Source organism: Telopea speciosissima, chromosome 8 (assembly GCF_018873765.1).
Source record: "Telopea speciosissima isolate NSW1024214 ecotype Mountain lineage chromosome 8, Tspe_v1, whole genome shotgun sequence".
Taxonomy (NCBI): Eukaryota; Viridiplantae; Streptophyta; class Magnoliopsida; order Proteales; family Proteaceae; genus Telopea; species Telopea speciosissima.
The window spans coordinates 51,470,303-51,497,353 of record NC_057923.1 but is presented as its reverse complement, the minus strand read 5'-3'; the positions used below and the strand labels follow the sequence as shown (position 1 = coordinate 51,497,353).

At 39.3% G+C, this 27,051-nt stretch overlaps 1 protein-coding gene and 1 long non-coding RNA gene across 3 annotated transcripts; one reads left to right on the top strand and one right to left on the bottom strand.

Annotated features, from left to right (window-relative positions):
* The first annotated feature begins 5,414 nt into the window (after positions 1-5,414).
* Positions 5,415-26,815, top strand: LOC122671691 (transcription factor bHLH140). Of its 2 annotated transcripts, none has more exons than XM_043869066.1 (6): positions 5,415-5,560; positions 5,675-5,793; positions 6,291-7,234; positions 19,770-20,460; positions 23,224-23,394; positions 26,442-26,815. In XM_043869066.1, exons 1-6 carry the CDS (start codon positions 5,530-5,532, stop codon positions 26,775-26,777), a joined length of 2,292 nt encoding a protein of 763 aa, XP_043725001.1. In that variant the 5' UTR covers positions 5,415-5,529; the 3' UTR covers positions 26,778-26,815. The 2 variants fall into 2 exon arrangements, with proteins under 2 accessions (XP_043725001.1, XP_043725000.1); XM_043869065.1 differs by having other exon boundaries at positions 5,672-5,793.
* On the bottom strand, positions 7,244-12,948 carry LOC122671692. The gene is made up of 3 exons (XR_006334376.1): positions 12,884-12,948; positions 11,560-11,561; positions 7,244-7,407 (listed from the first exon to the last, which is right to left on the bottom strand). It is a non-coding gene; the product is annotated as an uncharacterized LOC122671692 (long non-coding RNA).
* Positions 26,816-27,051: the final 236 nt, after the last annotated feature.

Below are 27,051 nucleotides of genomic sequence, written 5' to 3'. Positions count from 1 at the left end.
ATGCTGCCGTTGTACTATGAGCGCAACTGATCTATGGCTATGGACCATTAAACACAACCCACACACCCAACACAGACACTCACAATAGTATAGCCCAATCGCTTGCAAGTCTCTATTTCTCAAGTATAGAGGTGCTCGCTCTGTTCATCCCCCAAAATATCTCTGTTCAAACTCCAACATTATCGTCACGATATCACTATTTCCCTTCTTACAGTGTGCAACGAAAATGGGGCATTTTATTGATTAAAGCATATCGGGTTGAATGGAGGGGTTGTCAACGTACAAGATTGAGCATCAAAATTTAGCCTGATTATCGTCAATGTTGGAGTTGTAAGTTTTACCATTTTGATCAATTTGTAATTTACCCTAAAATCAATGTCAGCTTAGGCTACGCTATCCATGGTCTTCACAATCAAGAACACGCTCTTCCTATCGGGCCTACTCGTCTGCTAGAAGGTTCGCCGGATGAATTGAGTAACCAATATCAGGGTCTGTTTGCTGTATCGAATGTGTTCATCCGGCTGTTCCAGTGGCTTTGTTGGTTGATTAAGAGGGTTTTGAGGAGATGAATCTGAGAAATAGAGGGTTTTGATCTATGGGGCTTTTTGAGGAGATGAAATTGAGAAATAGAGGGTTTTGAAGAAAACCCAATTGCGTTGTTGAATCTCGCACGGTCCTCCCGATTGGGAGAAGATTCTTCAAGGGGAAATTGAACATTGTGGATCTTCTAAGTAAATCGACAGAGGATTTTTAGTTGCTTTTTGGTCATTTTGTTCATCTTTGTACTCTGCAACTTCATTAGCTTCGACAGGTCAGGGCTCAGGAACCCTTGTCCATATTTGTTCTTAGGATGGATTGTTTGATTAAAATCTACAAAGTAATCTCTGCAATAAAACCCAGAAAATAAAACAAAGAAAATGTACCTTCAGATTACATCTGAGGCACGACAGAGAAAACTTGAAATCAAAGAAGGGTTAAAGAAATTTATGGAAGAAAAATAAATGGGGACGATTTATCAAAGACGATATGTTACCAGTTTAAATGGTTTTAGATTTTGAAGAGACGACCAAAAGAAATGTTTGAGGCAAAGCCTTGCTTATTGTCTGTTCTTCCTCACTGCCTCTCGGTTTTGTTTTTTTTTCCTTCTCTTCGACGCACTTCTGCTTGAGATTGAGTTGCCGGTCAAGTGAAGAAGATGATGAATTTGGGGTTTTTAGTTACAAGGGTAAAATCATAAATCGGTCAAGGGTAGTTTAGGGATTTAAATTTATTTAACTGGGTGACATCATCACTTAACAGCATAAAACTAACGTCAGGGACTAATTTGGCATTTTGGGGTCCAAACCAGGGGGTGATCTATAATTTACCCAAAGGAAATTTATTTATTTATCGATCATTTAGGGAAGTAGTTTTCTATCCGAGGGTGTGGCCTATGCCAACACTCCCATATGTCTCTCTCTCCTCAAAACAAGGGGAGGTGTGTTTTCATTTGGGAAGTAGAGAGATAGACTCATGGGAGTGCTGGCGTAGGCCACATTACCGGAGAAGGTTCTTTTTCCCTTTAATTTTATGGATGACATGGTTCTTTCTCCCCATCGTTTTATAATCATCTGGTATACTTGTTACTTTTTTCAATATATGGATGGGAGGGTGTCTTTTAGCAGGATTAATTAGTAAGTTGTTTATTTAATTCTTTTAATAAATGTAATTGCCAGATAGTTTGAGGCATAACATCGGTTTTTACTGGATGGACTGGGTGTCTGATACCTTCCCAAGCCCGTAACATAACACATTGCCAAACTTTATGAACCAAACCATTATGGAATCAACCTCTCTTCTAAAAAGGAGATGAATTGTGGATCCTTGACCTTGATCTGCGTGGCACCTCATAAACCCGATCTTACCTCTCCTAAAGGAAAATGAGAAGAATGGGTAAACATACCCCGGACGCCTATACCATGCCAAAAATAAGGGTGTCAAGTCATAATAAAAAGCCAGAATCAAAATCAATCGTTTAAAACCGATCTGAATCGTACAAAAAAATCGATTTGGTTTTGGTTTTGGAAAGCGAAATTTCATTTGATTCATTTTGATTTCAATTTTAGACTTAAAATCATCGGTTTAAACCAAACAAAATGAAGTGTAGCTTGTATTATCGAATCCAAAGCGAACTTAAACGATACTAAACCCTATAATCATGTGTTACTATGAGGTTCTTCGTTGAGTTGTGTAAAAAGGGTTGAAAAGGTATCAGTATTGACATTGTGGCACTGTATTTTCATGAGATTGTAATTTCCTTCCCTACTTTATTTGTTTCAGCAGGTTATTCCACTTAAGCGAATGAGTCAAATTACAAAAACCGTATACAAACTGAATGAACCAAGTAAAATAAAAACAGATTTGGTTATGAATATTATTCATTTTGATTCGATTTTAGTTTGTACATATTGTATCCGAAACTGAACCAAAAACTGGAAGTGAACCAATTGACACCTTTAGCTGAAAACCTAGTCCCATATCACCGAGCCATTTTTTATTAATGTATGACACCGAGCAAAGGAAGAGGGTAGGAGGTGACCTAGAATAGGCTGATCTAGGTAGCGCAACATCTTTTTGTGCTTAATGCTTGGTATCTTTTACTTCATTGGTTCCAACGGTGGAAGCTGTGGAATCAGCTATTGGTTTAGCACTTTAGCCATTTTCGTCATTACTGTCCGATAGTGCCTTGTTGCTTGCTGCTTGCTTGGCTATCTCTTACTATTGATTGGTTACTTTTGATCTTGTATGCTATCTCCACTCTCTCTAAATAGGGATGTAAATGAATAACCGAAATCCATTTCCGTATCCGTATCTGTTTAGCACTAGCCGAATCCGTTCGAAAGCTAAACGGATAGGCTATAGCTATCCGAAAAGCTATATTTACATGTAAACGGATAAAATATCCGATCTGTATCCATGTCTGTATTCGTTTAGCACTATCCGAATCCATCCAAAAGCTAATCGGATGCGGATGCGGATATAGCACTATCCAAGCCGAATCCGATCCATTTACATCCCTATGTCCAAGTTGTTGAACTAATCGTAGTATTATAACCAAAAAAAAAAAAAAAAGAAATAATCGTAGAACATTGTTGCCTAGATTCTGTAAGGGGCACTTATTTTCATTTGAGGAAGAAAAAAAGAATACTATGCTTTTACCATATGGTATAATAAGTAATAGGAGAAAAGTTTCTTGTGGGAAAGTGTAGCGTCCACGTCCAGACGTAGGGGCAAAATGATTGCTCCACCCCCATGAAAGTCAGAAATGCCACCCTATTGATGTCTCCATGTGCTCTCTCATTGGCCCCCCTCCCCCATAAAAAACTCTTAACAGTATGACATTTCTGAGTAAGGTTGTCAAATTGGAAACGAAACCAATCCTAACCGAATATAATTTGGTTACAGTTCGAAACTACGGAATAGAACCAAGGTGGGGCTTAGTTACTTTTCGGATCCAACATAGGACCCAACGGGATAGAGTTTATACCGAACCGAATTTGGGTACCAGAATATTATAATACATTAATATAGTATAATATTAATATATTATAGTATATTAATACACTATAATACTAATATATATTTTACTAGTATTAGTATTTGATTTTATAATACTACTATATTATATTATAATATACTATTCTATATATATAGTATAAACCAAGTACAACAACCAGATCCAAACCATATACGAACCAAAGTTTGGAACCAAATAGGAACTAGAACCTTACTGGTACTGTGTAGGTTCGGTATGAGTACCGAATTTCAGAACTTGGCTCGGAACTGGATCACACTAATTCCGGACCGATCTACACCCTTACTTCTGAGTTTGATAGAAGCAAAACTTTATTGTTTTAGCCAAGGTACTAAAACTCAGAACTCGGTACCAACTCGGCCCTTGGAAAAATCGAGCCGAGTCGAGATCTCACTGAGTTGGTGCATTTTTTTTTCCGACTCGCCTCAATTTGGTGGGTTTTAGACCTAGTTTGGGTCTGAAATTTGGTATTCAGTCTATTTTAGCCATTTAAACACAATGACACTATCATATTTTGCAAAAACAAAGTCCAAATATGAGTTTCACTTCGGACCATAGGTTGGTAGGCGACGACGTACTAAAATACCCTACTCTACACATAATTTAGTAATAGAAAGCAATCAAAACATTCAATTAGTGTTCTTAAAATAACTTAAGGCCAAATGTTCTCTGTATCGGGGGCCCAGGCTACGCCCAGACACATAGGGGTGGGTGAAATGACCACCCTGCCCCCCTGAATGGAAGGCCCATGTGTTTGGGCGCAGGCTGCACTGCGGCACAGAGAACATTAGCCCATAACTTAATTAAGCATTAAAAATGTTAAAGTGTACAATACATCAATCTTTAAACAAATGTTATATAAAATGTGATATGTTAATGTATTCAGTCCCAACACGATCCACATAAAATTCCCATGTCATAGTGTTGCTGTAGTTTTGCACATAGTATGCCACTTGAAGATGTTGGATATGTGTCCATCAAACCCGGTTTAATTTATAAAGTGTTTATTCCTTTTTACATGACATATATTTTATTGGGCTTGTAAGTTGTTCCATGGGTGAAACATCTTCTGCTCGGATGTAGAAGAACTATTATCTGGAGGAGGAGCTTCGATTGCGGCTCTAAGGTAACTAAGATCATTCCCTCTTGTGAATTTTTATTTTGTTCTCTTGAATCCGAATGAAAAAGATTGCCATCCCGATCCGAATCCGCTGCGTTATTGGGGTAATTCCAACAGAAGATGTATAGCTGAATCCTTCAAATGTGCAGCTGATTCAACTCTCTCGAAGATCAAAATAAAATTTGAAATCCACAGGTAAAATGAAGAAGGAGCTTCAAATGTGGAAGAAAATGGCCTTTGAATAGAACTTGACCGAGATATGTCGAGTTCTGTCGAGTTAGGTAAGTTTTAAAGAGGTAGATGGGTCGAGTTCTGGGTCGATCCGAGAACTCAACCGAGATAGTGTAACTTTTAAAATCATATAGTAACTCGACTCGATTTCTCAAAAAACCGAGATCTTGCTGAGATCTCGAACCATGGTTTTGGACCCTTTTGGTCCCGAAGGACGGAGGAGGCTAGGTTAGACCTTGGTTTTTTCAGGGTAAGAAGTATATTAAAGGTCGCACGACAGATACAGAGAGAGAGAGAGAGTGGTCGGGCCAGGTAAAAGGGGCTGGTCCCTGGACGGGCAGCTTTAGTCCATAACCAAACATTTCGATTACAGCACTTGAGTGATGAGTCTTGAATCTTGCCGGAACCATAACCGGGGACTCGGGGAGTCTGGATTCTTCACTTTGCTCTGCTTTCGATCCTAGAAGACGAACATTACTGTTGTGGCGCTTGCATAGTATTGCAGCATCAACATCATCAGATAGGCAACCTCATTTTCTGTATTCTCAGAGCTTACTCAGAGGATACTACTGTCAGCATTCAAGCTTTCCAAAACTGAGTGAAGATGGAGGTCGATTGCGAGAACACCTCGAAGGGTACGTAAAGAGGAATCTGTTTATAATGTATCTAATGATTCTTGATGGGTCCTCAATGATCATTTCAGTTCTTGATTCGTCTTTTTTACTTTCTTGTTTCTGAAGAAGAAGAAGAAGAAAAAACCGGGAAGAATATCGTGGTGATATTGGTAGGTGCTCCTGGTAGTGGCAAGTCCACCTTCTGCGAGAACGTCATGAGTGCCTCTCGCCGCCCCTGGGTTCGAATCTGCCAGGTCTTTCTACTCTCTTTATCTTATTTCTTGTCTATTTTGGCTTCTTTTCTTTATACATGATAAATGTTTGATTAAATGCTTCTGTCTGGTTAATCTTTATCCGTGGAGGTTGGTTTTATATCTGTGTGAATCAATACTATGAGTTAAAAATTGTATAAAAAAAGTTCGTATATTACCTTTATGAAATAATGAAGTTCAAATAAAGATGAAATGAAAACCCAATTTGATTCCTCAAATGCAACTCAGTTACTTTGTCTTGGAGATTTATGTTTTGTTCATTGCAGATTCTATTTTGTCTCATCATAATTTTCTTTTCCCTTTAATGAATAACAATCTTTGTTTAAAGAAAGGCAAATGTATATATAGTAACAGGATGAGTGATTGTCACATGGTGCATAGTTGTAGAAGATTGATAATGGCCATGATACGGCCAATAACCTGGCAGTTTTAGTGAGACCTAAAATTTTGGTTTTTTGGATTTCTTCCTCTGGTTTCAGGACACAATTGCAAATGGAAAAGCTGGAACAAAAGCCCAATGCTTAAGTAGTGCAACCGAGGCATTGAAGGATGGAAAAAGCGTATTTATTGATAGATGCAGTTTGGAAAAAGAACAGAGGGTGGAGTTTGTGAAACTTGGTGGACTGCAAGTGGATGTGCATGCTGTTGTGCTTGATCTTCCTGCTAAGCTATGTATTTCTCGGTTGGTAGTACGCACTGGGCATGAAGGAAATTTGCAAGGTGGAAAAGCTGCTGTTGTTGTGAACCGAATGCTGCAAAAGAAAGAATTGCCTAATTTGGGTGAAGGGTTCTCCAGAATTACATTTTGTCAGAATGAAAGTGATGTTCAAGGTGCTGTGAATACATATTGTGGTCTTGGTCCCTTAGACACCCTTCCATCTGGATATTTTGGTCAGAAAAACCGAGATGCTAAAATCCAACTTGGTATAATGAAATTTTTCAAGAAAGTAGGTGCCACTGACTCAGCTACACTTGATAAAAATTGTTCACTGGGTTCTGTTTCTGAACAAGAAACCAAGGAAAATGATCCCTCCTATAAGGAACCTGAAAAGGTTATATCATCAGTAGGGAATGTAGATGAGTGGAAAACAGAGGATCTAGTCTTGCTAGAGGGATCTTCAGTTGGTTCTAATGGTGTTCCTACTCTAGCTTTTCCGTCTATTTCAACATCAGATTTTCAATTCAACCAAGGAAAGGCATCTGATATCATTGTTGAGAAAGTGGAGGAATTTTTGAGTAAAGTTGGAAATGTCAGGCTAGTTCTTGTTGACTTGCATGAATCAAAGATTTTATCATTGGTTAGATCCAAAGCTGTGCACAAGAATGTAGACTCCAAAAGGTTCATGACATCTGTTGGAGATATAACTCGTCTTTATACTAGAGGTGGTTTACGCTGCAATGTAATTGCTAATGCTGCAAACTGGTAAGCCTTGATTTATCCAGTGTTAATGTATTCTAGCTTTGTATTTTGGATCGTGGGGTTACTCTTGTATGTGTCATAGTCTAAATTAGGATCCCATTTACCACAATTATTACTTCTAGAATATGTTCATATTTGAGGAAACTGAAACGTCATACTTTCTGGATGGGTCTACACTAAATTAAGGTTCAAGATTTTGGTTTTGACTGCGATTTACACTGAAATATACCTCCAAAATGGCAGCGAATTATGGTCCATTTCGGTGAAAAAAAAAAGAAACATTGAAGATTCCTCAATTTACATTCCCTTTCTTTTTGACAAGTGTCAAAACCGAAATATGTCATCAAAATTTTGACATTCGGTTGATATTTTGAACTATGGCACTGGTGTTGGCGTACTACTAACCATAGTTTAAAATCTGGCGATATCTCGTCATTGCGGGCTGGTCGAGATGTTCGAAATATACCGAAATTTCGCCGAAATATGCTATTTTTTCTGTCATTCTTCGGCACTCCATCTCGGTGGGATTTTGGCCATATTAATGCCTGATACTTCATGTACACCCTTATTTAAGCTAAATAAACACATTTAAACCTTCATATTATAAAAAAGTGAACTCAAAGTGGTGTTTTTGGGTTTGCACTCTTGATTGATAGTATACGATCGGACCCTAATGTATGAATAGTTAAATACACATTATATAAGTATTCAAAGACGTAATAACAAATTGAAACAAAGTAATGAATAAAAAAAAAGAAGTCAAATGTAGCCTTTAGTTTAAACTTTAAACTCAAAAATTCTTAAGTGCATAAAGTCATTAGTTTAATACTCAATAGTCATTACACAAAGTCACAAGTTCACAACTCACAAGTCACAAGTCACAACTCACAAGACTCACAACTGTCATTAAACAAATCCTAATAATAATTGCTATGCCTTCTTGGATCGACCCCACTCATGCTCCGCCGGAGTCGACGTCCATTGCTCTCTGTCTGAAAGACATACGTGGACCATGGTATAGTTTCGGAGAAGAAACAAATGTAGTCATCACAAGTGCTATGTAAATGGAGTCATCAACATACTGAAGGTAACCTATCCTAGGATATTGGTGACCAATCTGTGACTGTGAAGAAGAACCATGACTACCCACTGATCCAGTATGATGTGATGTCGGCGCTGGCAACATGTATGGCTGGTGAGTTGGGTAGTTAGGGTATGAAAAGATGTCGTCCACAAAAGATGATCCAGTACGTAACTGGGGTTGGTACTGGGACTAGGAGTCATAGTCCCCAACGAACTGCCCATATCCATATCCATATCCATCTTGTGGTTGTGATGCACTATAATCCGATGACGATGGAGTGGTATGTGCGTCAAAAGATGGGACACGCCAATGCCCACTTGATCCTCCCTCCCTATCACCCATACTTAATCCGCCAACAGAGCTAGATAACTCATCAATATCTATATAATTAACAACCTGTGTCTGCCGACCCCTACGCTTCCTGGTGTATGATAAGGGGGTACGTGAGGATGCGGATGCAGGTGCGGGTGCGGCCTCACGTGCACCATTGTCCGTATCTTCTGTGGCATGATCAAATTGTGTTTCTTCGGTGAATCGGACTAGCTCTACAAGCGCCGTTTGCTCGTTTACCACATAATGCTCTCGCATTCCATCAAATGCTTCACCACCACCACCACCATCATCATCATCATCATCATCATTACCATCACCTTCACTTCCATTAGTTCCAGCCTAAGTTTGAGTCTGATTCCTACCAGTACCACCTGAGGACCTGGATCAGTCATCATCCTCATCAGCATTGCCACCTGTGGGCTAGAATGGTATGGGCGATGCTTCCCGTGCGTGTATTTGACCCTCGTCAGCCATATAGCCATCCACATTAACACTCATCTCAGAAGCTATCACGGGGTCTAGCCTACCTCCCTCCTGATCCAACACCGGTTCACCTCTATCCCTCACCCAATCCACAATAGGGTCCTCATCATCTGAGTCAACCGGAAAGATGTCGGCGAGGTCAATAGTGTCCCTTTGTCCCTCATGTCCCATGCGTATGTGTTGCAGTTTCAACCTCAAGTTGTAGTGCACATACACTAAGTCAGATAGACGTTCGGAACCCAATCTGTTGCACCTCTTGGAGTGGATGAGTGAAAACGTACTCCAGTTCCTCTCACAGCTAGATGCGGAACATGTTTGGGCAAGGACCTTGATTGCTATTCTGCTTAAATTCTTAGCCAATTCTTCATACAACACCCATCATTCAGCTGCATTACAAGTGTACAACAAAAAAAGATGTCAAAATTTTCACCATTTTTCACTTTCAATACACATGTAATTTAAAAGAATAAGATATTGAATTGAGTACCAGCATCACTGTGTGCTCTGCCTTGTACTGTAGCATCGGTTCCAAAACTCCCCAATGCATCCCTAAAAATCTTCATGTATACCCATGTGGAAAATTAGTAATGACTCATTACTAATTAGTAATTACTGCTTACTAATTATAATCCAAATGAATTATAAGACTCACCTTATTGTTGTATATAGATTGTAGTCTATCATTTGGCTCCAACTTTTTTACTACTTGTTTCACAGCATCAATAAGTTGAGTATCCAACCCAAACCTATTATTATATTGATACTTAGGGTTAAGTAGTATGCTGAAAATTGACATATAGAAATGAGATATTGTCAAATGCATAGGTAATTAGTAATATTATTAAGATATGAATTAGTTACATAAAAAAAATTACTCACCAGCCTTATGCAATGGATGCATAAGTTAATTCTCCTAGCGAACATTGATAATATCCAAGAAGTGCTTGTTACTACGAGGAGCCACATTGTAAACACTATCTTTCATTAAGTCAATAGCAGCATATAGGATTGACATGGTGGGGCTCTTGAGAGCGGAGTCTGCTATATGTAGAACTTTAACTACTGGCTCCAAAACTTTCACCACTTTGCCTAGCTTTGTCCAGAATTCCTCAGAGGACATGGTTGCCTGTGCTTCCCTCCCACTTGCGGTATTGGAACCCTTCCATCCAAACCACTCCTTAGAAGCAAACATAGATCTCAGTCCGGCCTTCCTTTGTCTTTTTCAAAGCTTTTTAGGGCAATGCAGTTTGTGGCGAATCTAGTGATGTCCGGCCTCACCAAGTCATCCCCACATTTTTCCCTCAATAGATTTAGTGCAAATGAATGGTTGTATATAAAGTTGGTGACTTGTCTTGCGCTTTCCACCACAGTCTTCACCAACTTTAACTTCCCCATATCCTTCAGCATTAGATCAATGCAATAGGCCGCACAAGGAGTCCAGAAGAGCCGGTACTTATTGTTATTCATCATCTTCTCACTGGCCTTCTTGAAGTTGCTTCCGTTATCCGTTACAATCTGGACAACGTTCTCTATTCCTACATCTTTTTCAACCACTTCCTTCAACAATCTATTAATGTATTTTGCATCCTTTATCTCTTTGGATGCATCCACAGATTTGAGGAAAACTGTCCTCCCATCACAATAGACCATAAAATTGATGACGGAGTTTCTTGTAGGCCTAGTCCAACCATCTGCCATTATAGTCACCCCATATGTCTCCCACATACTCCTCATTTTACCAATGTACACATCAATCTCAGACTTTTGTTGAGGTAAATAAACATTCATTACCTCATATGGGGTGGGCCCCTTGAACCCTGGGCCAGCCTCTGCAATTGTATCAATCATGGTATCATAATGGGGGCCTTGTGCGGTGTTTGCTGGGATGGTATGGTATAGCATCCACTTAGCTAGTGACTCTTTCACTAACCCCTTCATATTCTTCCATGCTTCTTTGATTTTTGGTTGAGTGCTTCCCTTCCTATATAGTTTAGGGTCTGATGTTGGTGGTGGTACTGGTATCGACAGAGGTGTTGGAGCTGCCTTTATACTTTGTGATCTTTTAAAAGGATTCAACAACCCACCAACTCTAGAACCTCCAGATGTGCCAGCTCCTCCACTACCCCCTACTCTCTGTCTCTGTTGATCATCTCGAAAACTAACTTTACTCCTCGAAACAGACTGTTGAAAGTCCCTAGCCTCCTGTGGTCTTTGTATATCATCAGGCACATAGATGGGGTCATCCGTCATCATCATCAGAGTCATCACCATCATCATCATGGTATTCTCCTTCTCCTCCTCCCATTCCTCACTGCTCCTCAAGTTGTTCCCTTACCCTCTGCTTGTCAGCCTTCCTCTTATTCTTTCTCCTTAAACTGTTACCAACTTCCCTAGCTACTTGCGTAGGGACCATATGCCAACCTATAACATCTTTAGATCCTCCAATCAGATGTTGTTTAAGTCTACTAGACCCACCTCCCAAAAACTTCTTGTGACAATAGTTATATTGTGATTTTCTCTTATCCCTATCAATTGGAGTGCCATGGAACCATGCAATGTCACCCCTAGGCTACCTGGCTGGCCTCTGCTCTCTCTGCTCCCTCTGCTCCCTTTGTTGGCTACTTTCCCCTACCTTCTGCTTTCCTTTCGCACATTGTCTTTCACGATCTGCCATAATAATACTTGTTTACTGCAATGTAAGTAAAACAAATAATTAAAAAGCTTAATGTAGAAGCACTTCAATTGAGACTTTGAGAATACTAAAACAATTGTATAGCTATTTAATATTTTTCCCTTAACCCTTATATTTTTCTCATAATTAAAAATAATTTTTTATAAATATTTTTCATATAAATATTGACCCCCAACACAACAAAACCGAAATGATTAAACATAATATATATCTCATGTACTTAAAAAACATGTAGAAATTATTTTCATATTTTTTCATGATTTTTCAAAGCAAAACCTAATATTTTTCCTTATTTATTTATTTTGAATTTTTAAATATTTTTTTTTAATTTTCGAAAATAAAAATAATTATGTATGGACAGAAAATTATTTTCGGCACCGTGAAGCCATAGATCGGCCATTGGTGTCTAACATATATTTAATTGATCCCCATCCAATTTATATTACCCCTAATTTTTTCCTATTTTTGTTGTAGGAAATCAATTTTTAAAATAAGAAAATAAAAAATATAAAATACGTATGTAAAAAAAATTTCGACGCCATGAGGTTGTAGATCGGCCTCCGGTGTCTAACATATATTAATATTATCACCATTCAACAACTATCGAACATAGTATATTCAAAAAAATAGTTTTAGAGGAAAAAAAATTACCTTAAACAGTGAAAGATCCTTCACAATCTTGCTAGGAGGTGTTTCCGACGTGTTTCCGGTGATGATTTGTCGAAAAAGATGAAGAACAAGTTGGAAGATGCATAGAATCCAAGTTGGAAGAGCGGAAAACAAGAAAAAATCCCCAAAAAGAGCCTCTGCCCAGCTCTCGGTTGATATTTCGACTGTTAGCAGCGAAATATGGCTTTTATAGAGTGCCTTTAACGAGTCACATGGGGGGGGGTTTGTAACATTTCGGCGATATTTCAGTATATCGCCGAAATATGCCAAAATTGCCCGAAATTTCGACGAAATCTTATACTTTTTCATTTCATCTAGCCATTTTGTCTCGGACATGTCGAAATATCCGAAATTAACCGATATATTGCCGAAATTTCGCGAAATCTTGAACTATGCTGCTAACAGATAAAGCTGGGAAATTTGATGCATCTTCTTGCAGCATACAACTCTCACCTATGTTTATGTACTTGAATGGTAAATTTGAATCATAGGTTGATCCTTCCACTTATCCTCATTGCTGAAGGTGTCAAGTCTTGGGACTTGCACACAGGTTTGGAGCACCCGTAATCAGCCACGTGGCACAAATTGAAATGACCAGGATCTACAATTAAGTAGGTCCCACCTTAGAGATTATATGGATAAAAAAATTAATGTCATTGGATACTTTTTTAAATATCTGATCTAAGAGCTACACATTAGAACACCATAAAACCATATTTGAATATTCAAATTACACCTTTTGAATTATTCTTCATGCCAAAAATTTTCTGTTTATTTTTCAAATGGGATCCATCTATCAGCGGGTCTTGATGCTTTGAATGTAGAACATGTAGCATGCCATGGGCAACCCAGACCTGCAGAAGCATCTGGATACACACCCAGACCTGCAGAAGCGTCCGGATACACACCCAGACCTGAGATTTTCTCATCTTCAGATATAGGTCTATGCTGAACTCTTGTCAAAATATGCTAAAGTAATCGCTTTATGCTTTTGTTAAAAAATACTTCAAAAGACTCTAAATATCTTCAGATATGCTAATGTAATGCTTTTTTTTTCCTCCCTTTCTTTTCTAATTTTTAATTTTAATGACACTTTTAACCCTGTGGAGGGAGAGGATTCTATCTCCATTACTGACCCATGCTAGAACCATTAGTATGTTGAAGAATATCTCTGATGCTGCTTGGACTACAAAAAGTCAAAGAAGTAGCTGCGTAAGAATAGTCGTAGACTTTCTTTCCTACTTTTCTATTTTTCAACTATCCTACATCCTATTTTTCTTTACCACTTATGCCCTTATTTTTTCATTTATCAAAACTTTATGAAGTAATCCGTAGAGGCTAATATAAAGGTAAAAATCTGTCTAGGTTTCTGCTTTCCAAATAAAAACCAACTCCCTAGTTGATAGAGTTGGGTGGCTGCTTGTGTTGCCTGGTTCAATTAGAGATTGCATAATTGTTTTCCAACCATGACTGTTTAGATCCATTGCATGCCTAAAGTCAGACTACTTTTTATTCTCCTCTGACCCCCCCTCTTTTTATTCTCCATTGCCTGCTATTGGATAAGAGAAGACTAGTACTGTGAGAGACCCTAAAGGGTGGTGGAGCTGCTGGAAACAAGGGTGACAGGATGAGTATAAAGGTGTTCAAAATGAACAAATCAAGCTCTTGAAATCAATCAATGATTTGATCCCATTTGTCCAATTTTGCATCTTTGATATCACTAAATATGAGAACTGCTTTCCTTAAGATTTCTTTACAATTGGGAACTGTTGTAATGTAATGGGTACAAGGGTAATTCTGCTCTAGGGGTATTATTGTCATTTGCATCCATTCTGGAATGTTCCTCATCTAGTTATAAATAAAGAGGCTCTGGACACATTGTACACAAGCCACATTCAAGGAATTCCACATGGCATCAGAGGCGGGAATCAATCCGAAGATCCTGAAGATGATTTCTTCTCGATTTTTTTTCTCCTTCTCTCTTGCGATCGGGCCCTAGCCCCACCACTCCCTACCGCCACCAACCACCAGCGGCAGCCTCTCTTCCTCCTCCTTCCACCACTTCCGCCAGCCCTTCTTCTTGTTCCCCGACTCCCTTCTCCACCCTTGGTGGTGAGTTGACTCCCACCAAGGGGCTTTTGGGCTCTTGATGACTTAAGTCCATTCGGCAGAATTTTTTTTTCTATCTTCCCGGTAATTTTTTTTTTTATAACCAGCCACCATGCCAGGAGATTCCGACATTATCACAGCCACCTTTGCCACCGAAGGCGCAAATCAGCATGATTTCCTTCCGTTCTAGACTAGCTCCATTAAACTGAATGGGAGCAATTATTTGTTGTGGTCTCGCTCTTGCCACTTTGCTATCGGTTCCCGTGGTCTTTCTGGCTATATCGCGGGAATGGTCGCCAAACCATCTGATGCTGGTTTTGCTCTTGACAAGTGGGTGACTTCCAATTTCCTTGTAATGTCCTACCTTGTCAATTCTAAGGAACAAGAAATCGCCGGGCGTTATCTTCTTCTTGACACAGCTGCAAAGATTTGGAAAACAGCCAAGTATACTTATTCTAAAGTTGGCAATGCTGCTGCTCGGTATGATGAGCTTCGCCAAAAAATTCTTTAGACCAAGCAACTGGAGTTGCCCCTTTCCCAGTATTACTCTAAGTTGTGTACCGTGTGGCAACAATTGGATTTTTTTGCTACTTTCACTGCTACCTGTGAGGTTGATACTACTGGGTTTCAGAAGTGGGAAGAGGACTTGCGTGTGTTTGACTTTCTTGCTGGACTCAATATTGAGTTCGATCAGAACCGGGCTGCCGTCCTCCATCGTGATCCTCTTCCCTCCCTTGAACAAGCATATTCTCTTGTTGCTGCTGAGGATGATCGCTGGACTGCTATGATTCAGCCCGCTACGCAGGAACGATCTGCCCTTGTCTCTGGTTCTCAGTCTAGTACCCGTGGAAATTCTGCCCGTGGTATTGGGGCTGATCGTATGGGCAATGATCGACCTCCCATCAAGTGTGATTATTGTGGCCGGGAATGACACACAAAGGACCCCTGTTGGAAGCTTCACGGCTGTCTTGCAGACATGGTACTAAATCTCGTTTCGTTTCGGTGTTTCGGTCTGACCGAAATTTCATCGAAATATAGTATTTTTCTGTGGGTGTAAAATGCCAAAAATGACCGAGATTTCCGAAATTTTCGAAACGAGATGACCGAAATTTTTGAAATTTCACCGAATTTCCGAAATATTCGAAATATTGCATTTTTTCATATCGGACTTCCCGGGCTAATCAGGCTGTATCTAATGACCATTTTTCTGATTCAACCGGCCCTCTTTCTAGTGATGAGATGCAACACCTTCGTACTTTGATGTCCTGGCTGGACACTACTGCTGCCTCTGCCCCTTCTACGGCTGCTTCTGCCATATCCTTGCCCGAAAATTCTGGTTCAGGTCATAGTTGTCAAGGCGTAGCTAGGTGACGCCTTGACCTCGCCTTGAATTCTGGTGTCTCCTTGGTCGCCTAGGCACCGCCTTATTGGTGTCACCTTGTTTTTCAACCCCTTCGACCGCCTTGATTCGCCTAGGCGCCTTAACAACTATGGTTCAAGTATTTCTTTTAGTGGTAGTTGCTCCTCTGTTGATTCCTCCTCATGGGTAATTGACTCGGGCGCAACTGATCACACGACAGGTTCTCCTTCTCATTTTTTGAATTATTCTTCTTTACCTGGTAATTCCAAAGTTCGTGTTGCTGGTGGTTCCCTCTCCCCCATCTCTGGAAAGGGAACTGTACAGTGTGTGCCATCTATGTGTATTTCCTCTGTCTTGTGTGTTCCCAAATTTTCTACTAATCTTTTGTCTATTAGTAGTCTTACTAGGGATTTGAAATGCAAAGTCACCTTTTTTCCATCTAACTGTTTGTTTCAGGACTTGGACACGGGTTGTACGATTGGTAGTGGTAAGGTGGTCAGTGGTCTCTATGTGCTCGACGGCTGTTCGTCTGCAAATTCTGCTTTAACTTCTCCGGGTTCTCCTACTGGCACCTCAGATTCTGCCCTTACTGAGCTTTATACATGGCACAGACGTCTTGTTCATCCTTCCCTTGGAGTTTTATCTACTTTATTTCCGTCTTTGATTAAGAGATGTAATCTGAATAATATTAGTTGTGATGCTTGCATTTTTGCTAAATAAACTAGAGCTGTTTATCCTGTTTCTGGTAATAGAAGTTTGGTTCCTTTTACTTTGATTCATTCGGATGTGTGGGGCCTTGCTCGGTGTGTGTCCACTTCTGGGTTTCTTTGGTTCGTTACTTTTATTGATTGCTTTAGCTGGACTACCTGGGTATAATTGATGTATCAGAAGAGTGATGTCTTTAGTTGTTTCCAGTCATTCCATAAGATGGTTCAGACTCAATTCGATGCCCGTGTGAAAATTGTGCGCACTGATAATGGGAAGGGGTACATGGACAGCTGCTTTCACACTTTGACTCACACGAGATTATCTGCCAGACCTCCTGTGTCGACACGCTTGCCCAGAATGGTGTTGCCGAGCGAAAGAACAAGCATCTTTTGGAGGTTGCTCGCTCCCTTATGTTCACTATGAATGTCCCTACTCGGTTTTGGGGGGATGCGGTGCTTGCTGCCTCCTATCTCATTAATCGGCTGCCATCTCGGGTCTTGGATGCTCGCTGCCCTCTAGAGGTTCTTTTAGGGAGTTCATCCTTCGTTGTCCCTCCGAAGGTGTTTGGGTGTGTTGTGTTTGCCCGCAATCACCACCATATTGGGAATCTTGATCCTCGGGGTCTTCGGTGTGTGTTCTTGGGGTACTCTGCTACTCAAAGAAGGTACAAATGTTACCATCCTCCCACAAGGCGCTTATTGATCACTATGGATGTTGTGTTTCGTGAATCTGAGGCTTATTTTTCACCTACTACACCCCTTCAGGGGGAGCCTCGGAGTGAAGAGGTGTCTCCTCTCACTGAGCCGTTGGAAGCTGAGATTTCTATTGTGGAAGAACCATCGAGGAAAATAGAGATTCAAGGTGGGATTACCGGACAGGAACAGGACCAGCCCCTGATACAAGGAGTTGTTGAGTAGCCTATTGTCCAGGAGGAGATTAGAAAATATCCCCATTATGATGAGACGTTTGCTAGAGGAACATGGCACAAAAAGACTACCACCACTGAACCACCTCCGCCTGTACTTCCGGCTCCAAGTTCTACTGAACCTCCTTAGAGTTCCTCTCCTAGTAAGCATGCCTATGATCCTAGTCTTAATTTGCCTCTTGCTATTAGGAAACCTAAAAGGAGTTGCACTCAACATCCTATTTCTAATTTTGTATCTTATGACTCACTTTCCCCTTCCTTCCATGCCTTTGTTGCCTCTCTATTCTCTGTTTCTATTCCTAACTCTTGGCAGGAGGCTATTGCCGAACAGAAGTGGAAAGAAGCAATGAATGAGGAGATGAGTGCTCTGGAGAAGAATAAGACTTGGGAGATGACAACTCTTCCTCCTGGAAAGAAACCAGTCGGCTGCAAATGGGTCTTCGCCATCAAACAAAAAGTAGATGGGTCTGTTGAAAGATACAAGGCTAGATTAGTTGCAAAGGGATTTACCCAAACCCATGGCATTGATTACCAAGAAACATTCGCCCCTATTGCGAAGATGAACACAGTTAGAGTAATTATCTCCTATGTTGTTAATCAGGGTTGGGAACTTCAACAACTTGATGTAAATAATGCCTTCCTCCATGGTGATCTAGAGGAGGAAGTTTACATGGAAATTCCACCAGGATTAACTACTTTAAAGTTTAGGGGAAAGGTATGTCATCTGAAGAAAGCTTTGTATGGGTTGATGCAGTCTCCAAGAGGCTGGTTTGGGAGGTTTCATAAAGCCATGGTGTCAAATGGCTACAAGCAGAATAATGCTGATCACACATTATTCATCAAGAAAACAGGGCAGCATATCACAATGCTAATTGTCTATGCCGACGACATTGTGATTACTGGAAGTGACACTGAAGAAATAAAGAAGTTGAAGAAGTACTTGGGTATTGAATTTGAAGTGAAGGATCTAGGGAAACTCAGATATTTTTTGGGAATTGAGGTTGCCCACTCAACTCGTGGCATCTCGCTGTCCCAACGAAATTATACTCTTGATCTTCTCAATGAAACTGGAATGTTAGGGTGTAAACCTACAGATACACCTCTGGAGCCTAATACTCATTTGAAGAGCAAGGAAGGAGATCCTGTTGATAAAGGCAGCTACCAGAGACTTGTTGGCCGCTAGATATACTTATCACGTACCCGGCCTGATATAGCCTTTGCTGTGAGCTTGGTCAGTCAATACATGCATGACCCTCATTCTTCTCATTTGGAAGCTGCCTACAGGATTTTGAGATACTTGAAGTCTTCTCCTGGAAATAGGAATCTTGTACTCTCCTCACGGCCATACTCGAGTTGAAGCATACACAGATGCTAACTGGGCTGGTTGCCCTGATGATAGGAGATCTACTTCAGAATACTGCACCTTTGGTGGAGGTAACTTAGTCACTTGGAGGAGCAAGAAGCAGTCTGTTCACTCTGTTGTGGCTCGATCAAGTGCTGAAGCTGAATTCCAAGCTATGGCACATGGAGTTTGTGAGTTGCTATGGTTACAAGGCCTTCTACAGGATTTACACCTTCCAATAACTCTACCCCTGCTCTACTGTGACAGTAAATCTGCTATTAGTATAGCACACAACCCTGTTCAACATGACCGTACCAAGCATGTGGAGGTTGATAGGCACTTCATTAAAGAGAAGCTGGAGCAAGGAGTTGTGTGTGTCCCTTTTGTTCAGTCCGGTGTCAACTGGCTGATGTTCTTACTAAAAGTGTTTGTTCTAAGTCTTTTTCTTCTGTAGTTAGCAAGTTGGGCATGGTTGATATATATGCACCAACTTGAGGGGGAGTATTGTAATGTAATGGGTACAAGGGTAATTCTGTCCTAGGGGTATTATTGTCATTTGTATCCATTCTGGAGTGTTCCTCATCTAGTTATAAATAAAGAGGCTGTGGACACATTGTACACAAGCCACAAGCCACATTCAAGGAATTCCACAGGAACTTTCCTCATTTGCTATCATATCCAAGTATGCACATGAAATGTTGATCACAAGCTTTTCAACATATGTAAGGCAGAAATCCATATATTATTTCATTGCACTGCTATTTCATATATGAAAATGGTATTTGCTGGTCTATTTTCCATACAAACAAGCCCCTTTAAATTATTTCATGCAGGCGATTGAAATCTGGTGGTGGAGGTGTGAATGCAGCAATATACAGTGCTGCAGGTCCAGCCCTAGAAGCTGCAACTAAGGAACGAGCTGGATCTCTTTGCCCTGGGAAAGCTGTGGTTGTTCCTCTCCCTTCAACTTCTCCTTTGTTTAAAGAAGAAGGTGTTACCCATGTTATACATGTTCTTGGACCTAATATGAATCCTCAGAGACCAAACTGCCTCAATAATGACTATGATAAAGGCTGTCGCATACTTGGTGAGGCCTACTCATCACTTTTTGAAGGTTTTGCATCTATATTGAGCACCCAAACCAAATTATGGAAGGGAGGTGAAGAAGGTTCTGGGTCAAGGGCTTCAGAGTTGCATGACAATTTGTCTGAGAGAGACACTACGAATAAACGAGAAGGCAGGTATGATTCTGACAGGAACAAGAAATATAAAGGGCTTCAAGAAGAATCTGGAATACGACATGCAATATCAGGATCAAAGGGAAAAGAATTTTTGTCTGCTATGACTGATTCTATGGAGGGGAAGGTACAGCCAAAGAATGAGAACATTGACAGTGGCAGGAGAAGGATCTGGAGCTCATGGGCTCAGGCTCTTTACCATATCGCCATGCACCCTGAGAAACACAAAAATGATGTCTTAGAGATATCAGATGATATTGTTGTGCTGAATGACCTTTATCCCAAGGTAATGTAGCCAATTTTGTCACTTAGGAATTGAGTCTATTTTTTCTACTCTGTCCTCATTGTGGTGGTCCAACAGTGAAATCTATTTTGCAGTGGGTATCATAAATATATAAATATTTTTTAAAATCTTGTTTTAGTGGTCATTTGTTTTTTGGTATGCATTTCGCTGGTCATTTGGGTTTGCCCCGAAGTCTAACTTATTGTTATTCAGTGATTTTTTCTTTCTTTGTAATGGGATTTTCGATTGAGATTTTTTTAGAATATATCATGGACTTTAGATTAAATAAATTTCTAGGAAGAAAATGGCCTGCCTTACATATATTCTAACAAGCCAAACCCAGCCAAAAATGATAACCTATCCATTTTTCTGTTATAATGATTTTCTTTAAAATTGGCAATTTTGGCTAAAATACTTAAAAGGATTTTCTTATTGACACCCCTCATGGTGTCAAATAATTTGTGACTTTACTTTTTTGCCCTTTTAGTATGATACAGTTTTTTTTTTTTCCAACGAGGGTAATAGTGTCATTTCACATGTATACTTGAAAATGTGCATGACAATGGCACCTTCTGATAATGATATAATGATATGTCACTTTTAAACTATTTTTGAAACCCCTTTTATATTCCTATCTTAAAGAACTTTTGGGAATAAGACAAGGGGGCAATTAAAAGAAGGTGCCAAGTTCTAAATACACCTATAGAGGTGTCATTCAGACACTCCCTTACTTAAAAAACATAACTTTTGAGTGAGTTGCCTCTTGTTTGTCTTTCTCCAGTTCCAAAATTTTAACTGAAATTTCAGAAATGATAAAAAAGTTTACAACTAACTGAAGTTTGCTCTAACAGATCCAGGTCCAATCTAGATCTTACTTGGGCATACAAATGGATTCATATCTTACCCATGTTCTGAATGGATCCTGAATGTGTATCAGGTCAAAGTTGGATCTGGACATTTGTGATTTATCCCAAGTGCTTTATATATAACGTAATATAAAAAATAATGCATACATAGGCTTCAGCTTCCCCAGATCTGGATCTGACTGAGATCTGAAATACTCAATCCTGATCTGACCATAGTTGTCAAGTCGGCAAGGCGACCCAAGATGGTGGAGGGGTGTCTAAGCGCTTAAGCGACCAAGCGCCCCAAGTGTTATTTTTTGTTTCCCCCCTTTTCTAACATTATTTAGTATGCTACAATATATATCTTATATCATAAAAAATCAACATTATGCCTCCTCAAGTCATAAAAAATCAACATTAAGCCACCTCAAGTCATAAAAAATCAACATTAAGCCACCTCAAGTCATCAAAATCTACATTAAGTCACATCAAGTCATCAAAAATCAATATTAAGCCACATCAAGTCATCAAAAATCAACAGAGAACTAGAAGACAACAGAACTAAAGAAGCAAGGTATTGGAAGTTTGAACAATCAAACATACATTTTGTTTTCAGCTTCCCCAGATCTGGATCTGACTGAGATCTGAAATACTCAATCCTGATCTGACCATAGTTGTCAAGTCGGCAAGGCGACCCAAGATGGTGGAGGGGTGTCTAAGCGCTTAGGCGACCAAGCGCCCCAAGTGTTATTTTTTGTTTCGCCCCTTTTCTAACATTATTTAGTATGCTACAATATATATCTTATATCATAAAAAATCAACATTATGCCTCCTCAAGTCATAAAAAATCAACATTAAGCCACCTCAAGTCATCAAAATCTACATTAAGTCACATCAAGTCATCAAAAATCAATATTAAGCCACATCAAGTCATAAAAATTCAACATAGAACTAGAAGACAACAGAATTGAAGAAGCAAGGTATTGGAAATTTGAAACAATCAAACATACATTTTGTTTATACTAGTCTCACATTTGGTTTATATTGTTCTTAGAAAATATGATCTTATCTATAAGTAATTAAATTGCTCTCGACTTAGAGAAATGTTCTTGTTCTCTAAGAAGTTTGACTAGTCACAAATGAATTTTTTTTTTTCACTTGGGACTTTTAGTATTAGGGAGAGCACAAAACCAGCTTTCAAACAAATCCAAAATTGCTTAAATCTTATTTATATTAAAGAAGTTATGTTCCGGTCAAACCTTATTTGGTATGCACGAATGCTGTCAAAATCGTTCTGAATGAAAATAATTTTTTCGATATCAAAACAAATGAATATTTTACCGTACTTTTAGGTTTTTAACAATGTTTTACCATATTAAGATTTATAGAATTTTTAGATTTGAGAAAAACCCCAGCATTAGAAAATTGAAAATTTCACCTACTGTCGAAAATCCAATTTTTGTTCTTAAACTGTGGGGTTGACTTTTTATCCTTTTGAAATTTGATTTTTTAACTATTTTTATTGGATTCAAATAGGAGTTATTTGCTTATTTATGAATAATATCTTAAGTAAATGAAATACCAATTATATGAATATTTACTTAAATGGTATTTGGCATAAATAAGTGCCAGAACCGGGTTCAATACCAATAAAACCAGTGCAAGGCGCCTTGCAATAATGCGACAGTCGCCTAGACTCCTACAAAACCACCTGCACGCCAAGGTGACACCTTGAAAACTATGGATCTAACCCAAATTTCAAAATGGATACAACTTTGAGATCCAAACATAGTTAAAATGAATGTGTTTCGGTCAGAGTTGTCCAATTTATGCTCTGCCACTAAAATTTTCTCCTCTAGAGATTAACCTAGAATTTAGAGTTTGAATCTAAAAAGTATTTAAATTCTGTTCCTGTATGCAGGCACAAAAGCACCTTCTGATGTTAACCAGAATGGATGGTCTTGATAGTCTGGCAGATGTAGGCACTGAACAACTTCAGTTATTGAAGACAATGCATGCTATGGGTCTGAAGTGGGTACAAAGTTTTTTATGTAATGATGCTTCTTTGGTCTTCCGTCTTGGATACCATTCGGTATGTGCTCTTTGATTTCAAATTGGTTCCCTATGTTTCTTCTTTCCTTTTTGCAGTCCATGCGTGAAAACTTCATAATGTGGCTCATCTACTATGTCTGACAAAAATACGGTGTTGGAACATGACTGGTTGGCATGGTATGCTGACATTTATTTAGATGTGCGTATCATATTCGAGATAATGAAAGTGCACAGCATATTGAGATGCTATCGTAGCAATATTTGGGGAATGCAGCGATTTCATGTAAACACGTGGACATAGTTAAAGATATATATAATGAGGTAGTGACTAGTGTAAAAACTGTGGAGGGGGGTGTGAAGGTAGTGAATTCCAATTACAATTGGGTTACATCAGGGATCAGCTTTAGGCCCTTATTTGTTTGTGCTTATCATAGTTGATTTAACCAGAGACATTCAAGATCAAGTTCCATTGTGTATGGATTTTGCCAATAATTTTGTTTTGGTGGATGAGACAAAAGCAGGGATTAACGACAAGTTGGAGTTATGGAGATCAACCTTGGAATCAAAAGGTTTTAAGATTAAGTAGAATGAAAACGGAGTATATAGTGTGTTACTTTAGTTACACTAGGACGGATAATGAGGTGGTAAAAATTGATGAGAGGGAGATTCCACAAAGTGATTATTTAGGTATTTGGGTTCAATTATTAATATAAAAGGTGATATAGAGGATGGAGTTTTATAAAGAATTAAAATAGGATGGATGAAGTGGAGAGGTACGTCTGGAGTGTTGTGTGATCAATGTATTCCTTTAAAACTTGTAGGAAAATATTGTAGGACAGTCATACCATCGACTATGATGTATGGTGCAGAATGTTGGACAGTTAAGAAGCATCATGTAAATAAACTTAGTGTATCTAAGATGAGGATGTTGAGATGGAGATGTGGCAAAACTAAGAAGGGTCAAGTAAGGAATGATTAAATTAGAGCTGATTTGGGAGTAGCTCCGATATATGACAAGCTACGAGGAGGTCATTTGAGGTGGCATGGACAAATAATTGGATTTGAGGAATTGAACTTATGTCAATTAGACACAAGCCCTCGTTATTTATAATAGAATGATATGAAGTACAAGTTACAATAATACCCCTAGGGCAACACTAATAAACCCTAATGGACAATTATACCATTGTCCCCATATGTTCGCTACCGTTTTACCTAAAAGCTTGAACTATTAGGGAAGGGCAGCATCAATGTATACATCAACACTCCTCTGCACGTGAAGGCCAAGATCCCATGATCCTTGCATGTGGAGCTCATGCGACATTTCCGTCGCGCAACATTGAGGGAGAAGAAATGTTAGGAAAACTCATCCGATGCATTTCCCAAGAGTCGAACACTTGACCTCCCTGCTCTGGTACCATGTTCGCTATCGTTTCACCTAAAAGCTCGAATTGTTAGGGAAGTGCAGCGTCAATGTATACATCAACAAACCAGTGTGTGTTCTAACCTCCAATCTTAATTAATAATGTTTAGTTACATCAAATAGAGTCGAAATAGAACTCCTGCATAGAGTACAACTCAAGTATAAACAAGGTTCAAAAACTCGGTTTGACACTAGTTTCGACCAACCAGAAACCGAGATATGGTCGAAACTGGAGATTTTTTCCCAGCCAACTTGAGTTGGTGGTTTTGAGGCCCAAAAATGGTTTTTTTAAAAAAATTTGTGTATGATTTCTGCTATGCAACTATTTTTGACATTCTAAACACAATGCATGCACTATTTTCACACACACACACACACACACAAAAAAAAAAAAAAAAAAGAAGCTCAAAATGGTACTTGTGTTTTTTTACCCAAGTTTACTAGTGTACACTAAATGATCGGGTACAGTGTACACTAGCCATATTATAAATAGTAAGTTCAAATATAGTTGAAATACTAGAAAACTAAATGATGATGATGTTTCACAAAGAATTAAAGTGGGATGGATGAAGTGGAGAGGTGCGACTGGAGTACTGTGTGACCGACACATTCCTTTAGAATTTAAAGGAAAGTTTTACAGGACTAATGTCCGACCTGCTATGATATATGGGGCAGAATGTTGGGTAGTGAAGAAGTGCCATGTAGCGAAGCTATGTGTTGCAGAGATGAGGATGTTAAGATGGATGCGAGGTAAAACTAGGAAGGATAAAGTGAGGAACGAACGTATTAGAGCTGAAGTAGGAGTTGCTCCGATCATCGACAAGCTCCGAGAATGTCATCTGAGGTGGTTTGGCCATGTGCAACGGAGGCCTGGGGACGTCCTAGTAAGGAGGAGTGATCTGATTCCGATTGTGGGAACTAAAAGAGCTAGGGGCAGGCCAAAATGATCATCTGTGTGGTTGTGAAGAATGACATGCATAATATTACTCTCGTAACCGTATTACAACAGCCATGTTCAACGGAGGCCTTTAGATGCTCCAGTATGGAGGAGTGATTTGATATGCATAACTTAGGCCTTGTCTGAAGTATGGCTTTGAGTAGAGCTGATTGGAGGGTAAGGATCCATGTAGCTACCCTATTAGTTGGGATAAGGCTGAGTTGTTGTTGAATTGATTCCAGCTCTCCCTAATTTTGTAAAACGGCACCCATATTAGAAAAAGACAAACTGTTGACTTGTTGAAATTATTTTACAGGGTTACTTCGATTCTTTTAAGTTGGGTTTATCAAATTTGGTGGTGCTCTGATCTATTTCTAGAAGAAATATAACGATTTGTTTCCCTTTTTTTTTTTGGGGTTGGGGGAGGGGGATGTAACTATGAAAAGCTTTTTAAGAGTAAAATATTCGAGTTAGTATTTAATTTATTATTAGTCAAGTGATTTTAGGTGGTCTTATATAATTTCATGGATTTTCTTAATTTGCATTGTGTTCTGTGTTTTCGTCCAAAAATTGTTGGTTCTGTAGTCCTTGCTCTTACTGTAATATTAGTATGTTGATAGTTTGGTAAATAGGATAGTTTCTGTTCCATGGATGAACACAGTTTTGTTCCATAGATGAACACACAGGATAATAAATGTCTTGTAATAAGCATGTGGACTGTTTGCAGGCACCATCAATGCGACAACTGCACCTTCATGTCATCAGCCTGGATTTTAATTCAAACCACTTGAAGAACAAGAAGCACTGGAATTCGTTTAATACTGCTTTCTTCCGTGATTCTGTTGATGTTATTGAGGAAATTGAGAAATATGGGAAAGCAACATTACATGATGATGAAAAATTATTGTCAATGGAATTGCGTTGCCACCGATGTAGGAGTGCACACCCTAACATACCCCGCCTCAAATCACATATTAGAAATTGTCGAGCTCCCTTTCATGCCACTCTGCTCCAAAATGACCGTCTTGTACTTGCACCCAGTCGAGTTCATAATGAAGCATAGCTATGTACAGGTCCCCCATTTAGATTCCTTTTTTGTTTTTGTATTTTTAATGGGGTGCAAGGTGGGGGGGGGGGGTTGCAAATGTTCTGTTGCATTGTATGTACTCATACTGCTTGAGGATCATGCTTTGCTGTAATAGAAAGCTTTTGTACTCGTTGGAATTGTGTTGTTCACTTTCTTAGTGTGTCCCCCACCCTTACTGAATTATTGATTGTAATAGAGTTGATGTATGAGTGGATACAGCCATTCAAGGGGAGATTAATTATGATGACCA